General features: G+C 40.2%; 1 protein-coding gene across 2 annotated transcripts in view; it reads right to left on the bottom strand.

The window, feature by feature from the left end:
- Positions 1 to 616: 616 nt before the first annotated feature.
- Positions 617 to 19,020, bottom strand: part of LOC109465002 (cytochrome b-245 light chain-like) — a 29,063-nt gene continuing 10,659 nt past the window's right edge. For both annotated transcript variants that reach the window (XM_019762129.1, XM_019762128.1), the window contains 4 exons: positions 15,027 to 15,101; positions 11,841 to 11,924; positions 4,013 to 4,094; positions 617 to 890 (listed from right to left, as the gene is read on the bottom strand). In XM_019762129.1, the coding sequence (XP_019617688.1) occupies positions 714 to 890; positions 4,013 to 4,094; positions 11,841 to 11,924; positions 15,027 to 15,101 (418 nt within the window). In that variant the 3' untranslated portion in view covers positions 617 to 713. The remainder of the gene's footprint in view (positions 891 to 4,012; positions 4,095 to 11,840; positions 11,925 to 15,026; positions 15,102 to 19,020) is intronic.

Genomic DNA, 19,020 nt, shown 5'->3' with positions numbered 1-19,020 from the left:
CAGTTGATTCTGAATTTTTTATTTTCTTTGGCAAATCAGAAAAAAAAGAAGCGGGCAAATCCGTTAACCAAGAAATTAAATTGGTGTGGCCTTAAACTGTATATTCCGTAGAAATTGGACTTTTTGCAAACTATGATCCACTGCTCACTGACTCACGTGTGTCATCTGCATAACGTGACATCACAGAAGCAGTGGATTGCTCATTCCTTGACAAAGACTGGAGTTTTACTGTCCAAAATTTGGAAATTAGTGTCTAAACTTTGTAGCCTGGGTACCATCCAGAGTTTTGCTCCGCAATGCTCTAAAAAATTTGAGTGTTGCGGAGCGAAAATCCGGATGATTTTATCGAGCGTTGCGGAGCAAAAATCCGAATGGTACCCAGGCTATAGACTTTGGAAATCACTGTCTAAACTTTGTTGCTTGGTAAGAATTTACAGTCATTTTCCCTACTGCCTTAGCCTCCTTTGCAGTCTTGTTGGGCGTGGGCGTTATTTTTGTGAGCGACGCAAGTAATATGCCGCCGCAAGGGACGATTTGCTGCGGAGCGCTAAACCTTCTCTCCGTGGCAAAAACTCCCTCAGAAGCAAATCTTCCCTCGCGGTGGCATATTACTCGCGTCGCTCACAAAAATAACGCCTACGCTCAACACAACAAGACTGCGAAGAAGGCTACTACTGCCTATCCTAGTCACGGACCACACATGTACTGTAAGGCTAGAGGATGGTTGGATCGCCTTCTACGGGCTGTGCCCCGCGTTTGGGCCTGACGTGGGCCGGCGCTCTCGGGGGCGGCTGTGATGGCGGCTGTGTGATGACGGTCTGGTTGGAAGAACTGGTTGCGCCCTTGGTGTCGATGCCGATGGGCTGCCACTTTTCCCCGTGGAACGCAGCCTGGAGGAAACACAGACAAACATACAGACAAGATATTAAGCAATTTTCACATAAATTATGCAGATTAGCTCATCATTTGCATAATTGGTATCTGTTGATGTTCCATCCACCATAGATTAAATAGATTACATGACATTGTATACATTAAAGTGCTACTAAGTATTGTATAAAACACTGTAATTAAATTCTGCTGCAGTACCAAGGCCAGACACCAGGAGGCCCACATTTGACCTTGACCTTTGTCTTCCCAAGACTTACCAACATACCAAATATCATCACAATCCATAAAGGCGTCCTAAAGTTATGCTGGCCACAAAGATGTGGAAACACACACACAGACAGACAGTCACACAGACAGACACACAGACAGACACACAGACAGACATGTCAAAAACAATACCTTCATTTTTCATGGAGGTAAAAAGTAATTTAGGAAATGGTATTTACGGGTAACCCCTTAGATAAGCCACTAGGCTTCTTGGGTTGCCCCGCACACTATTTGTAACAGGTTATCACATATTGTTGTCTTTTAAGTGCAAACTGCAAATAAACAATAAGTCAGATAGGACCACATCAATTCAATTTGTTGGTTGAACTTGGATTTACATGATATACACCAAAAGCCATTTCCGTCAGATTTGAATTTTGAATTTCTGGTTATTCTTTTAATGTAGTAAGTTGAATCAACCCCATCCCATAGTAAACTGGACTGTTCTAACTTTTGTTCCTTACTATAACCTTCTAAAATGTACAATGTCATAACTAATCCATTTAATGTTTTCCATCAAGTTACATACCAATTGTTAGAGGTAAAAGAGTTACATCACCAAACTGTGTTCATATGGGAGAATGCAGCCATACGAACGAGAACATCAGGGTCATAGAGTTAATCGCAGAGAAGCCTCCACTCTCATTTTTTTTTAATGTACTTCATAGGTCACCACAAAACAAGGCTCATGGGAGCCACTCAAAATGTTTTGGGTTACAGAACAGCCAGTGAGGACAGATGTTTGTTGACCTTAGACTTGAAAAGCTTACATGTATAACAAAGTGATGTTGTTCTGGGAAAAAATCTTTCAGCGTGGAACTTCTTCCGAACAGATTAGTAGTAGTAGAAGTACTTTCCTCAACTGTTGGGGGAAAAATATGAGGCTCAGCATTTTTGAGTTGATTCAGAACCAGAATCTTTTTTTTTTTAATAAAAAAATAAAGAGGCGAATCCGAGAACCAACAAATCAAATTGTCATGGTCTCATGAGATGCTGGTGAGAATACTGGTTAGAGGTCAGTCACACTTACTGCGCATTTGAATAAAAATCCAAAGTACACAGTTGAAGAAGAAGAAGACGTAGTCTCTAACACTAAGCGAAGCACACACTGCATACAAAAGAGAATTTGCGTGGCCATAGGCTATGCTCTTGATCAAAGTTAGACCCCCTTTCCCATAGACGAAATGTTGCCTCTCTATCCCTCTTTTACAGATATCTTCATGGTCATTGCTCTGCAGAACTCACCCAACTAGTTCTTCCAATCAGCACTTTTAAGCGTTCCACTAGGTTCTCTACTAGCTCACACAACTTCACCGTCCAAATTCCTTGTTCAAAATCTTGTGACAGTTTCTTTCCCAGTACAGCCAAGCTTTGGAATTCCCTCCCTGACAAGTGTTTCCCACCAACCTAAAATTTACAGGATTTCAAATCGAACGTCCACCGCCATCTCTTGACATACATGTAGCCATGTTTCTCTCATATTTCTAGTTCAATGCTGAGAAGCCTTGCATTGAACTATTCCGTTAAAAAAAGTCTGTCTGGCTGTTCAGGAAGCCAATAATAACTCACCACAACCCACCAAAGGGTCACGCAAGAGGTTTTCTCTGAGAGAAAAGGCTCCCGTGACCCCTTAGTTGGTTTGTGGAGCCACAAGATATAATTTCAGAGTCGTACGTAGTTCCAGCTTCTCTTCCCTTACTTCATGCACAGACCTTTATGTGCACTTTGGGCGCATCGCTTTAGCCATTGATTCCTTCCTGAGCCACCTTCAAGGCGAACTAAACCCCCCGGAGATCATTTTGCGGAGAAAGACGATTCATGTTTCCAAGAAATAATTACAAGGAGGTGACTAAGTGTCCTTTTCTTCACACGAGGTTGCCCTTCCATTTAGAGTAGAGTTACTTTTATGTTGGATTACGGCGCCCTTGGCTAAGGGTGAACGCGCCACAAAACTGATCACGTTTTGTGTGGCGCTGGTTTGACAAATTGTGCTAAACTATCACAAAGGAAACTTCAAGGGAACAGAGACCTGCTTTGATCTAATAACGTTTTTGTGGAGAAAAATGTTGACATATGATCACAAAGCTGACAGTCTCCTTTGATCTCGGGGCCTGAAACATTTTACCGAGTTGCCGAGCGAGCGGAAAGAAAGGTTGCAGGTTAGCGGTGCACACACCAATTCTTCCGCGACAGGGGTCCACTGTAGTGCCCGGAAAAAAAGTGACGATGGGGTTCCGATGGTTCATGTTTGAGTTTACATTTCTGATAATCTGCTGCAAAATGGCATTAACTACTAACATGGCTGGAAAGTGTAAGAAGTGGCGTGTTTTGGGTGAAAATTGATTTTGGGCCCAAGGCTTACTTCTGGGTGTCCTTCCGCCCTGAGCGTGGTGCTTCGGTTTGACCTAAATATGCCTTGTATGCGTTCTGAGGGTGCTGTCGCTATGCCTCGCGCGACGGGCTATTGTGATAATCTCAGTGTTAGGATTTTCTTTATACTTTTCTTAATAATACATAATACTTAATAATACTTTCCGACCATATAAGTCATATCGGTGGCTAAAATCTGGGTGATGGGTTTAATTCCACGTGAAAATAGCCAATTTTTGGCATCATTTTTCATGGAAAAATTCTTTTTCCCCCTAAAATTTACTAAAATGTGAGAGGTGAAAGAAATTGAAATTCTATTGTTCTCGTAGCTAGAGGGATATCCTTCATTTGCAAACAGAGTGTTTTGGCTTAAGAGGTATTTCCTGAAAGAGACGGTCGCTAGAGTTGAGGGTATGTAGAATCGAATTGAGACCCAAAATAAACTGGGGTGTGCCCCCTTAGGGTTGACGTCAGATGTACCCACCACAAAGTAGATAATGCTAGCGATGAAGAGACCTAGGGCACCCAGGATGGTCGGTAGTTGGAAGCCTGCAGGCACACACAATCTGTAACACAAAGGAAGAAAGCTTAGATGTATTACAACGGTGTTAGTCATATGTAGATTTTTAAAACACTCCTAATGTGACCAAAGTAACGGTTAATTGAGCAACTGGATAGATTTTGAAAACAGATATTTCAGAAAGCATCCGCTACGTTTTGCCAGTGACTGCACTAATACTGGCACACACAATCTGTGTACAAAGGAAGAAAGCTTAGATGTATTACAACTGTATTAGTCATACTTAGATGTTTAAAACACTCCTAATGTGACCAAAGTAACGGTTACTTGAGCAACTGGATAGATTTTGAAAACAGATATTTCAGAAAGCATCCGCTACGTTTTGCCAGTGACTGTGCTAATGGTAGTTGATGGCACACCAGGGCTCGAAAATCATTTTTGGGAATAGGTGCACCCAACCTAAAAAATTGGGTGCACAAACATTTTTTTTTGTGCACCATAAGACAAAACATAATACAGATCTTAATGCTCCTCTATCTTCTAAGCTTGAATCTGAAATAGGAGCTAACTAACTTCAAAATCTTACACAAGAACCACAACAAAGATTTTATTATTTTTCTGACTCTTAGATGCCAAGAATATCCTGCATACTATTATAAAAACACCTACAAAAATATTTGGGTACACCAGTGCACCCACAGAAAATAATTGGGTGCACAGGTGCACATACACCCAGTATTTCGAGCCATGTACACACAATCTGTATACAAAGGAAGAAAGCTTAGACGTATTACAACAGGTATTAGTCATATTATGTAGATGTTTAAACACTCCTAATGTGACCAAAGTAACAATTACTTGAGCAACTGGATAGATTTTGAAAACAGATATTTCAGAAAGCTAAGTTTTGCCACCCTGGGACTGTAATGGTAGTGAATGAATGAATGAACTTTATTGCTCGACAATCGTACATGGTACAATGTGTGGCAGTAATACAACAATACTTATAAAACTAAACTATCTTATTACATTTCTTACTACAAACTACTATCTATACATTATATGAGTCACAATATGTTCATGAATTGATGATTTGGTCTCGCTTATGAAATAAGGTGTACAGAAATTGACCTACGTAAGCAGATATGGTAGTAGGACATGACAATAATTCATAGAATGTATCGTACTGTGTACTAGATTGGGTGAACTTTGTCTTAGTTGTAATAGTCTGTAACAATGAATCTCTTTCTTTTCTATAGGTGGGACATGTCATAACAAAGTGAAATTCGTCTTCAATATTCTCATTACATGTGGGACACAGTCTCTGAGTGGCTGGTGTGTTGTGGTGTCGACCTTTTTCGATTTGAAGACAATGTGCGCTGATTCTCAATTTTGTTATGCTAGTTGTGAACGATTTATTATAAATTGATGTGAGATAATCTTCCATGCCAAAATGCTTTTTGATTTTAGAATATGTATGAAGTTTACTAGTGTTTCTAAGTTGTTCTCTCCAGCCAGAAAGAAACGTGTCTTTCAGACGCTCTTTAAATATGATTCCAAAACGGTTGGCATTAACTGCGGGGTTAAGCCACACATTTTGGAACCCATGTTTACATAAAATGTCCTGAACGTGAGTAGCCCAGTCATGGTCTTCTTCAACTGAAATGTCGTATGCTTTTTTAGCAAGCCTATCATTTGGTAAATTATTTAACCTTAACCAATATTTAATCAACTGTGTTTGACTGTCAATGAACAAGGGAAATACTCCTAATTCACCCCTTACGGCGGCGTTTACAGATCCTTTCGGAACATGGAGGAGAATTTTGCAAAAATTTAAAAGTACATATTCTAAGTCAGGTATTTCATATGAGATTTTTGGTTGTTCTAATGTTATATTCTGGTTTCTTAATAAAGTGTCTGACTGGTATATCACGTTCAGTTTATCACTATATTTCTTAAATCTAACAAGAACAGGGCGAGTACAGGAGGACGAGGGGTCTGATATCTTTCCTATGCGACTGACTCGCAGTAAATCAATTTCCGACCCTAATATCGGGTTGAGAATTGTGGCTACGGATGTTCTGATCTTTTCATTGGGACATTCATTAATTCCTTTAAAAATTAGGTCTCTGCATTGCACATTTATTCCAGTAAGTTCACTGCAATACAGTAGGATAGGTTTAACCAAACTGTTGAATAGATCTATAGCTAGGGGGATGGATGGGTTGGAGTTTGATGACAAAAAAGATTTCAATCTAAAAGAGGCCCGTAGAGCCTTTAGTCTTAACTGTTTAATAGCACGGCTAAATGATCCGGAAGGCGTGATGTCCACCCCTAGGTATGTGTAGAAGTTAGTTATCTCTAAAACTTGTCCTTGGCATTTGAAAGGCGAGTGTTTATTATCGTATGTCCGCCCATTTTTTGAGAATATCATTACTTTTGTTTTGTTCTTATTTATTTGTAATTTCCATAGGGAACAAAATTGATCTAGCGTCCTCAGACACTCGTTTAGACCTGATTCTGATTTCGATACGAGTACGAGGTCGTCGGCCCAAAATATGCTGTTTATAGGAGTATCTTTTAATGTCAAGGCATCGCAGGATGTTGGATCTAATAAGGATGGAAAATCATTGATGAATAGGTTGAAGAGGAGAGGACTCAGGTAGTGGATGGCACACCAGGGCACGAAATTCATTTTTGGGAATAGGTGCACTGGTGCACATTTTTTTTTGGGTGCACCATATAAAACAAAACATAACTAGAGAGGCCGACATTTGCTTGGGAGCAAATACAGCATATTTCAGTCCATCTCCCTCCCACGCAAAAGTAAACTATTCCAAACTTATCCCAGTGTAAAACTGGCAAAGATTCTCAAATAAATGAATTGTATAGTAGCTATGTAATTGAGAACAAAGATGCAAGAACAAGCACATTGAATCTCGAAAGCTTTACTAATCTTCTTACAGGTATGCAAATACTAACAATGATGAGATTTGATAAATTTTGAAGGTCTTAGGCAGATAAAATTGAATGTGTGGGTCATTCCGCATGACTTACGTGCAATGTGACCTCAGGTAACCCGCAATGGAACACGTGTTCCATGGCCAACGGCAGATAGAATGTGCCATTCTTTAGATAGAACATGGAACGGGTATAGCACTTTTGGCCCTTTTTTTGCTGAAAATAGCCATTAAAGTCCCCCAGATGAGTCATTTGAAAGTGGTGTATGCCAAATATGTGACTGCTGTTCTGTAGGCACATGTCCAAGGTACCCTTATATTACCGAATTTCAGATCATTTGGTTGTAAAACCAGGGCTCAGGATCCAAAAATCCATTTTTTGGCGAAAAATGCCCCAAAAAACCTTCATAAAAATTTTTCAAAGGCATGTATCAAAAAAATGAAAAAAACGCCTGGGGGTATTGGCCCACTCTACTTCCATGCCAAATTTCAAGTCATTTGGCTGAATGATGGCGGAGTTGAATCCCTCTGACTGTTTGGCATGAGGAGGAGAAGGAGGAGAAGAAGAAACATCAGAGAACACAATATATTTCATCCATACCATGGTATGGACTGAAATATAATTACAGATCTTAATGCTCCTCTTCTAAGCTTGAATCTGAAATGGAAGCTAACTTCAAAATCTTACACAAGAACTACAACAAAGATTTTATTATTTTTCTGACTCTTAGATGCCAAGAATATCCTGCATATACTATTACAAAAACACCTACAAAAATATTTGGGTGCACCAGTGCACCCACAGAAAAGAATTGGGTGCACAGCTGCAATTCTGGGTGCACCCCAATATTTCCAGCCCTGCACACACAATCTGTATACAAAGGAAGAAAGCTATAAAAATAGTATTCCAATTTAATTTCTTGGTTAACGGATTTACCTGCTTCATTTTTTCTGATTTGCAAATAAATATAAAAATTCAGAATCAACTGCAAAATGCTCATATTTTGCCCCCCAACAGTTGAAAACAGTCCTTTTCTTCCTAGTTGTTACAGTTACTCCATCTTTCAATGCAATGGTATCATTAAAAGTTCAAAATTCATTGTTTAAATTTTGAACCAGCCTGGTGTGTTGACTTCATGGCTCCTATCGTACCATTTTGGGCCATAATAGGATGCCTATTTTTTTATTTTATTTTTTTGCTCACCCGCTCCATTATTTTTCTAGAAAAATCTGTTAACCAAGAAATTAAATTGGTGTGGCCTAACTTATGTTCAAAAGTGCCATAAAGTTTCGGCTTCAATCTACATGTATCCCTGTTGCACAGAGCTGTGTCTGATACCTTAATACACTGACAGACGTACTGCATGGCTACGTTGGTAGCATCTCTATTTTTCTGATACTGTAAGTACTATAAAGAGTAAAATATTTACGGTGGTTTTATTTTTCCAGTTTTTGCCGTTTCACTGTTACCATGGATAATTTTTTATGAGTCTTGTAGTTCTACATAACAACTGTAGAGTAACCACAGAATTGTTTCAACTTCAAACGCCCTGAAAACGTCCTATTCCCTTAAGCTTAATACACTACCAAAAATGTTTTTTCTTATTTTCTTATGTTGAGAAATATTTTCTTGTGAAGGAGATATTCAAGAAATTCAAGATACATTCTTCAGATTTTGTATGTTGATTCTTACACAAAGAATTTTATCCTTCTTTTTTCTTCAGAAAAGAAAACATTTCTACTATCATGCTCACCAACAAGAATCTAAAATTTTTTTAGAATTTTAAGAAAGTTCACAGTATTTCTTTCTGCTACAAGAAATCTTTCCCTGTGTACAGAATGGTTTTCTTGCTTCAAGAACAGTTAGCTCTTAGTTCAAGAAATATTTTCTTGTGGATAGAATCGTTTTCTTGCTAAGAAAACTCAAGAAACATTTTGTTTTTTTTAAATTTTCTTGCTACGAGGATTCTTGAATTTCTTGTTCAAAGAATAATTTTCTTGCTACAAGATACATTTTCTTTGTACAAAGAAAAAACAAGAAAAATCATTTTTGGTAGTGAGCTTGTACTGCAAAGCAAAGTAAAACCACCCGGCGAATGTGAACAAGATTTACAGTGTACGCAAAGTCGTCCCATCCAATTAACTTCTATCCGTTTGCGACAGACCCGTCAGGTGAAGCCGACTGCGGAGTCGGTGGGATTTATTGTCACTTTACGCCAGACGCAGGTCTAAGCCACCCTGTAGCCGAAAACCGAGGCCACACCAATTTAGTTCCTTGGTTAATGGATTCGCCCGCTTAATTTTTTTCCGATTTTTTTTTTTAAACCGAATTTAACATCTTTTTCCCCAACTGGGGCTTAGACGTGCTTGCACCAAGTGGAAGTCTTTTTTTGAAGCAAGATTTTTACGGCAGTCAGCTGGATGCTCTTCCTAACGCCAACCCAAACCCTAGTAGGGCCCAGGAACCCTCTAACTGAGGGGGGAAATGCGTGTTAAGTGCCTTTCCCAAAGGCACAACGTCTGGGTGTATGTCCGGACATGTCTGGGTCCAACCCTGGGGATTGAACCTGGGTCTCCTTGCTTGACAGTCGGACGCTCTATCCACTACACCACACCAGACGCCGATTTGCGAAAAAAAAATTCAGAATTAACTGCAAAATGCTCATATTTTGCCCTGAACAGTTGAAAACAGTTCTTTTCTTCCTAGTTGTTACAGTTATGCCATCTTTCAATGCAGTGGTATCATTATGGGTTCACCACACCACGAAGTGGTGTGGTGAAACCATATTGCTTTTTCTGATGTTTCTTCTCCTTCTCCTCCTCCTCCTGCCATATCTTTAAATGGATTCAGCTTCTTCATTTTAGGGCCTAAGGTCCTGAAATTTGGTATGGAGGTACAGTGGGCAAATACCCCTAGGCGTTTTTTAAATTATTGTGATACAGGCTTTTAGAATGGTTTTATTTGAGTTTTTTGGCTGTGTAATAGCTAATGTATTACTGTGTAAGTGTGCAGTGTTTACCACATTTGGACATGAGTCATCACAATGGCATGCAAGGCATCAACCAATAGGCATGCAGCTTTCCTCTATTCTCCTTGCTGATTGGCTGTTGGGATTTAACTGGCTTAACTTCATTTACACCTGCACAGAGCCATGCCATACTGACAGTATGTCTGTATTCAAGTGTTTTGGTAGGTATTTTAAGCTTTCCTGCTCCAGCATTGGAATGCGGGCTATGAACGCTTCTTTTTATCTTGAAAATCAACAGTTTGCATTATGCAATCCTAACCAATAATGTAGGGAATAGCTATCCAACTGTTGTAGTCTTAGTTGTATGTTACTTCATACTATAGTTATATCAATGTAAAGCATTGTTTTCCCTTGTGTTTCTCATTCTTTCCCTGCCATGTGGTAAAATGTGGTGAACCCATCGCTATATTTGCTCCAAAGCAAATATTGGCCTTTCTAGTTAAAAGTTCAAAATTTACTGTTTAAATTTTGAACCAGCCTGGTGTATTGACTTCATGGCTCCTATATCGCACCATTTTGGGCCATAATAGGATGCCTAGGCCTGTTTTTATTTTATATTTTTTTCGTCCGCCTGCTCCATTATTTTTCTAGAAAAATCTGTTAACCAAGAAATTAAATTGGTGTGGCCTGAGCCCAAAGTGTCCAAACTGGAAGCACTTACGGATCCAGAACACAGACACATCTCCCGCTGTGACTAAACTGTCATCCATCAATGTACGCTTTACGGGGACAATAGTCTACTGTTAAATCCTTCCCAGTACACGGTGAGGATTTATCGGGATGTAGGCGCAAGACCCACGTGAAAAGTGGAACTGGAATGACGTGCGCGACGTCGGTTTTATTACCAGTGCTGGCAGCATGATCGGAATTAAGGTGAAGGTTATGAGCCCCTCTCACTCTTGACATAAAGTCTGTATTAGATCATGAAAGCCACAAAATAAATGCTGGCTAACATTGAAGGAAACTGGAGCAGTAGCCTATAGAGGGTAGAGAGTTTGGATTTTGGAAGGTCAGGGGATTAAACCAAGGACTTTTTGCGTAGCACTTAGCACTCATGAGAAAGAGTTTGGGAGTTGAACGCGCACATTTTTTTTGCAATGTACTGTATACCAGTGGACTATATATAGTCACCTACTATAGTGGCCCTGTGTGGCCCAAGGGCAGAAGAAATCCACTGGGGTTACTACACAGCTAGTAGTGTTCACCACAGTAGGTTATACAGAAAAAAAAAACATGTCTAACTCAAGAGTCAGCTTAAGTAGTGGGAGGTGGGCACTCATGTATATCTGTATCTGTATAGCCGGTATAACCGCCCTTTGGCGTAACACACCAGCTTCTCTATCTGTATACTAGTAGCCCGTATAACTGCCCTTCGGCGTAACACACCAGCTTTGCAGGCACGCGGCGCGGCGGCAGCTAGCTATATATATCACACCAAACGGCTTCGTTGTTACACTCAATCTTAAAGTTTGCACATTTGATTGCAGCTTTCTAGTGATGATGCCCCAACTGTGCTTGGTAGCAACAAGTTCCAGTCTACGATCTGGGGAAATACAAGTTTTTGAATACCTCATGCAATTCTTGGTTGATAACTCTGATATTTGAAGGCATGACTGTTTCTTGTTCTTTTCTGGGCTGGTATCAGATACTTAGTGGTTGGTACGTCCACCAGTTTATTAGTCATTTTGAAAATCATGCACAGTCTGGACATTCTACGTCACTCTGTCTTCCAGTGTCCCCCCACTGTAGGTTTCTTTAATTTCATTTCCGTTACACTAGCACCCCTATGTATGCTGTACTTACAGAAGGTGGAGGACAAATCTGATGTAGTAGTTACTGGTGATGGTGCCACATGCATGGATCACACGTGTCAAGTACTGCTGGTACCTGGAACAGAACAACAAAACATGTTTCAAGTTAAAACTTTTGGTTCAACACAAAGAAATCTCTCACCTACATGTAGAGCTTTCGACCAGTCACTCTGGTCTTCCTCAGTAGACTGACCCAGTGAGGCTTGTCATGTGGCTTCTTTGAAGTGTGACGTCAACACTGGGTCAAAGGTACATGTATCTGGTAGATGATGTGGGAGGGTTTTCCACACTGAACAAGACTATTTCTTAAGAGGGGTGAAGGAGGCCATATACATCAGGGCCCATCACCCTTCACTTAACCGTGATGGGGGCTGACATCGTCTACCAGATACCAGACCCAGTGTTGATGTCACACTTCAAAAAAGCCACGTGACAAGCTTCACTGGGTCAGTCTGACTGAGGAAGACCAGAGTGATTGGGCACAAACCATGTTTAGGCCACTAAGGCCATGTTGATTTGATTATATGGATGACATCCTCTGGGAACCCCAAAACTGAAGCGAGCGTGCGAATAAAAAACAGGTTTGGCAAAAAAAAGTTTCCTTCATTATGAAATCTATGTGGTCATAAAGGTTGAAAAAATGACTAAACACACAGCGTATGGTATCATAATGGCGAATAATACTCTTCATTTTCATTTCTTCACATTTTCTTCTTTTCCTGAATTGATTTCGGCATTCTATTACATTAGTATTATTTTCCAATACTTTTTTTTGCAACATACAACAATACGGTGTTTGTCTTCCCTCATTTTTGTACGATTTGCAGTGTGGTCGAAAACTTTCTTTTTTGGAGGGAAACGGACGAAAATTCATGCGCACGCGAATGTCATCCATATTATAAAATCAACATGGCCTACATGTAATCTCCAAACAGATCTTTTGGATGGTGGCAAAGACAATTATATCAAATTGGCCAGACAGTTACAATGTACCATTGGCCACTTTGGGGTGGCAAGGTGTCCAGCAAATAGATACTGCCTGGCCAATTTAAACTGTCTTTGTAGCCAACCAAAAGATCTGCTTGGAGATTATAGGCCACACAAATTTGATTTCTAAGTTTCTCTACATTTTTTCAGGACATCCAAAAGTTGGTGGGGAAAAAACAGTCAGGCCATGGCATACCGTGATAGTCCCAAATGCTTCCATATAGGAGCCACAAAATTTAAACAGTGAATTATGAACTTTTTAATCAAATCACTGCATTGATATACATGCATGGAAGAACTGTTACTAGCTATAGGAAGACAATGACTTTCTTTCAACTACTGGTGCGAAAACTTAAGCATGTTGGGTTGATTTAGAACTTAGTCCTAAAAAAAATGAAACAGTAACGTTGAATATGCGAATCAAGAAGTTGAATTGGTGTTGCCTTAGTAGAGGTAATATCCGTGCATAGTTTGATTTGGTTGGTAATTTGATAGCAGGAATCCTCCTAAATCCAGAGAGTGCATCTGTTGTCCAGTGACGGTCTATATCACTCCTGATACAAATGGATGCACTGACTGTATGAAATAAGGAGGCAGTATGGATCAGAGAATCTACACTAAAGCCTCGGTCACAACCCGCTGTACGTGCTTTTTGTCCGTTCGTTTTTTGGGAGGCTAGGTCTGCTAGTTTTTTTCTGAAAACGTGGGGAAGGAGTGGCGTCGACGCACGGTTGCGCAAGGTGTAAGAGTGTGGTCTGCACACCACGCCTGGCCGTGAGCGGTTGCGTGCATCGTAGTTGCGCAAGTGGTAAGTGAGTTGTACGTGCTTACAATGTACGATCTCTGTGTGATTGCAACTTTACCGTAAGGAGGCCGTACTCACACGTGCTTCTTCCGCACGGCACGTACGGGGCACACGCGTTGCTCGTATTCGCATGCATGGGTGGCGAATCCGCAGACCGCACGTAGAAAAAGTTTTACATGCACTTAAAGTTCTACGGCGTGTCTGCGTGCTCCCAAAACCGTAGGATTCCGTACGGAGGCGGTACTCACCACGCACGGATGCCCTACGTTTGCCCACGTTTTTGCATGCAGACAGCACGCAGAAGCACGTACAGCGGGTTGTGACCGTAGCTTAAGCCATGATCCGTGAACAGATATTAGGAACATCAGTGCATGGAAATTGCTGGCTGCTTTAAAGAGCTTCCGTCTCGTATGATTTTGACATACATTCTTGTTATTTCATACATTGTGTGGTAACTAAAAATATAGCCATTAGGCCACACCAATTTAATTTCTTGGTTAACGGATTTGCCCGCTTCATTTTTTTCTGATTTGCAAATAAAAATAAAAATTTAGAATCAACTGTAAAATGCTCACATTTTGCCCTGAACAGTTGAAAACAGTCCTTTTCATCCTACATTTGTAGTTGTTACAGTTATTCCATCTTTCAATGCAATGGTATCATTAAAAGTTCAAAATTCGTTGTTTAAATTTTGAACCAGCCTGGTGTGTTGACTTCATGGCTCCTATCGTACCATTTAGGGCCATAATAGGATGCCTAGGCCTGTTTTTATTTTTATTTTTTTCGCCCGCCTGCTCCATTATTTTTCTAGAAAAATCCGTTAACCAAGAAATTAAATTGGTGTGGCCTTATGAGCTAGTTAAAACTGTAATTTCCAACACAAGAAATTGGACTCACCCAAATTTTCAACTGTACAACTCCAGTCTTTGTCAAGAAATGAGCAATCCACCGCTTCCGTGACGTCACGCAGGTAACACACGTGACTCCGTGAGCAGTGGATCATAGGAGGCAGAAAGTCTGTGGCGCCCCCCGTCTCTGTTGAGGGATGGTTGTACTTTCTGTAACCTATGATCCACTGCTCACGGAGTCACGTGTGTTATAGTGTGTGACGTCACGGAAGCGGTGGATTGTTCATTCCTTGACAAAGACTGGAGTTGTACAGTCAAAAATTTGGGTGAGTCCAATTTGTTGTTTTGGAAATTACAATTTAAACTTGCTTCATAATGATTTCTACCAATGCAGATGAACTCTCAAGATAAAAATATGGTGTATACAACTTGTAGTGGCCACCTGTGTTCTATAAGTATGACCATTTTAAGTTTAAGTTTATTGTACAGAAAGGTCTGACTGTGATTAAAAAATTTGAAGTTGAATTCTGAAACTTACCGTCTCTCAATGGTATGACCCTTCTTCCTCTTCCCCCTGGGGTATTCCAAAAGGATGATAAAGATGCCTGCCGCTCTGAAAACAGCGCTAAGGAAGCTGAAAACTTGACCTAGAGTGTACTACTTTCTTCACAGGTCATGTCAAAACTAGAAAGGCCGACATTTGCTTTGGAGCAAATGTAGCAAATGGCTCCACCACATTTTACGACATAGACGGGAATGCAGGAGAAATACAAAGGAAAACAATTTTTTTCATTGAACATTTTGCAGTTACTGTAGAACCCCCCCCCCCAATTTTTTTCTTTTTGCAAATCAGAAAAAATGGACAGGGCGATCCGAGAAGCAACAAATTGAATTGGCGTGGCGTGGTAATTTCGGGCGTCATATTTCGGAATATCAACTACGTCAAACTTCAATTGCGTAGCTGGCCAGGAGAGCGTGAAATGACATGATACAACCTACCAATCTTCACATATTCCTCAGGCTTATCATTTGGCAACAGCCTGGTTGAACAGACCTTCTATACAATCAGGCACTAGACCTTGACAAATCTTTACACAGCTAGCCTAATGTTAACCTGATCTGGGCATCACGCTTCAAGAAGCGTGCAACAATCTCAGAATCAGATTCAGAACTAGAAATTAGGAATTTCACACCTCTATTGAAGCATTTTGAGTTGTGAATTTCTTCTCTTATTCTGATTACACTTATAAATCTTTTTGAATACTCTAGCGGACAACTGAGATCTCATTACAGCACAAGACTGCCAGAAGAGATTTGTCCCCATTAGAAGAGACTCCAAAGAGAACTGCTGTAGATTCCTTCTTGACACCTAAGGTTGGACCCCCTCAGATACAATCAATTGTTTTGAACAATAGATAATCAAATGGGGATTAGCGTCTAACCCTAACAATGACATAAAAAACAACAAGGCAGCCATGTTTTCACAGGTGATTTTGAATTAGAGACTTTTCAAACAATGGAAAATTATGTAAGAAAACAGTTTCAAAAAAGAGACTTGTATTTAGAAACTGCAAGAGATCTGAGATAGAATTTGGGAAAACAATGCCTAATCCAAAGAGAACTGCTGAGATCTCTATTGTCCGCTAGAGAACTCAAAGAGTTTTATCCCTCTCTACTAGTAAAAATTATGTGTATGGCTCCCTTAAAGTTCCGGGTCGGAGTTTAAATCTGACCAGAGTCAGAGACCAGAGTAATTATAAGTAAGTGCGCAGTAAATCGCCTGAAACATGACTTTGTATGGTATGTTTTGGCCGCGATATCCCTGAAATCGTAATATCTGTGTACATATATTTGTATTTTCTGAAAAGCCTGTTAGTTGTAGCCTTTATAGATGGCGTAATGTTGGTGGTGCAGCGAAGACTTCCTGGTATTAGTCTGCGCGGATCTTTATGTAGCCTTTTTGCCTGACCGCGGGGATGGTAGGTTCTATATGCGTTGCGGGTGTGTTCAGGCCATCGAAGATAGCGATAAACATATCACATCGATTTTAATTAAATTCAAATTTTGGAAACATTAGGTTCTGAGCTTCTTCGAGTACTAAGCCGTTACCCTGGGAAAATTCTTTTTTCCATGCAGCCATGGTTAAAAATGACGAAAAAAATGACCCCTCTATAATATTTAAAAATGTACTTTGATGTGCCTTATTTACCCCTAAAAGAATCGGGCGCACAAAATATCAATCAAGTGTATTGATAAGCGGCACGGCACCCCTTTCCACCAAATTTAAAAGAGTGAAAAATTCCGCGTTTAGTACAGAAATGACAGCCCGTCGGGCTGAGGGTGTCAAATTGCTCCGAACACGGAAGGAAACTCCGGTTCGAGACCATAAGGTAACAGACATGCAGAAATTTGAAGACAAAGGAAAGGAGATAACATTTTCTGGGACCTTTGATCTAACTTCCTGTCAGTTACAATCCCATCTTTGGTCAGGGAATAAACTAATAAATCAATAAACAAACAGAAGTGATTTGTAATTATGACTTTTTCATATCAAAACAATGTACATTAAACCCTTGTGGTGTCATAGCTCCATGCACTACATGTATTTACATATCTTAGCAGTGCCACCTATAGGCTTTAGCAGAAAGTGCAGATGTATCTGCAATTTTTGTCCCTTCTTTGCTAAAATCCGACTGATGACTTTTAGAACCAAAGGGCTGCGAAAAAGATATTCATATACATGTACTATATGTTTGTGTAATTGAGTGTGGTCATTAATATGCATTACACATAGCCTACAATAATGCCACACCAATTTAATTTGTTGCTTCTCGAATTTTTTCAGAAAAAATATGAAGCGACAGGGAAAAAAAACAGACCAAGGCACCCCATGATGGCCAAAAATGTTGAGATATGAGCCATGAAGTCAACATATACCAGACTGGTTTATAATTAAAACTCACAATAGTTTTTGAACTTTAAATGACACGAAGTTGCATTGTTACATCGTAAAACTTTAACAACTTAAGGAAGAAAGGGACTTCTTCAACCGTAAGGGCCAAAATATGTCTTTCATTGAGCATCAAGCAGTTGATTCACAACCTAAAATCTTTTTTTTTTGCCAATCAGATAAAATGGACACTGACTGTCAGGGCGAATCTGAGAAACAACGAATTAAATTGGTGTGGCCTAAAATAAAAACATTTTCTGTTAGCGACATCACATTTTTGCCTCAACTAAATAATACTACACTAAAAGGGAGACCAGGAAATTGACTTTGAAAATCCAGTTTTGCATCCCTGAAATTGCAAATTGGATGCCTTTAAAGTGACGGTAAGTTATGGTACAATTACTAGTATCCAGGGCTCTAAATTCATTTTTGGGAATACATGTAGGTGCACTGGTGCACCCAACCTAAAAAATTAGGTGCACAAAGAGTTTTGGTTTTGTGACTGCGCCTTATAAAACAAATTAAACAAGAAGCCATAGGCGACAATTCTCCGTGAAGTATTATATATTGCAACAAAAAGAAGTAGCCATTGGCGACAATTCTCTGTGAAGAAAATAAATCGAACAAAGAAAAATTGTTTAAACGCGCGTCGGCTCAGTCATCTTAAGTCGCAACAACCAATCAGAGATGCGAAATGCCGACACGTGACGCGAGATTTGGGGAAGGGCGCGCGATGCCCGAAATATTTTTGCGTCAATATTCAGCGCCGTGTTTCAAGAGATTAATACCGAGAAACAAATTCTTTTCTTGTTTTGAATGCATAAACATGCATTTACGCTAATCTAGTATGATTCAGGGTTACTTTTTTTTTACCTGCCATGGCCAGATTATCTAAAGATGTATGTATTGTGTGTACAATCTACAGAAAGAGAAATGTACATCAGGTCCGATCATCCGATTTTCACGTTTCGGTTTTTTGGACTCGGTTCATGAACGTATTTTGGTTTGGCTCCTGGAATGTGCGAAAAAAATGACTCCGGGACTGTCTACAGGGAACACTCGCACATTCGCGGTGTATCAGGACAGCGCGACTGGTCGGCATTAGCGCAGTCCCTGTAATTAGTAACAACTTTGCACATCAATCCGGCCGAAAGCATGATTGTGTAACACAGGCTACTTCTTCATATACCGGCTCATACTACACGACGCCTTTACAACTAGCAAATCATAAAATTACCCGATCTACTAGTACTGTATGTGCGGTTTACCAGCCCCAGACCACATCCGACCACGAGGCAGAACACTGATGGGTTGCTCAAAAATATTGTCCATGTTTACAAAGAGCTGCTCCACTAACACTATGGAGCGGCCCACCCAAAAATATTGGCCATGTATCGTTGCTAGGACGACCGGCCAGTTGCTACGTGACTAAATACACGCCGCCACTAGGTCGCCACACCCGACCAGTTTGAAATCGATAGGATTACGTTATCGGTATTAACATTTCCTAATGTTGACCATCAGCCCCGTCCGCGACTTACTACCGGTGTACATAAACGGACGAACAACATTTCAACGGCAT

Source organism: Branchiostoma belcheri, unplaced genomic scaffold, assembly GCF_001625305.1.
Source record: "Branchiostoma belcheri isolate BF01 breed outbred unplaced genomic scaffold, Haploidv18h27 scaffold145, whole genome shotgun sequence".
Taxonomy (NCBI): domain Eukaryota; kingdom Metazoa; phylum Chordata; class Leptocardii; order Amphioxiformes; family Branchiostomatidae; genus Branchiostoma; species Branchiostoma belcheri.
This window is presented reverse-complemented; position numbering and strand designations above follow the sequence as displayed.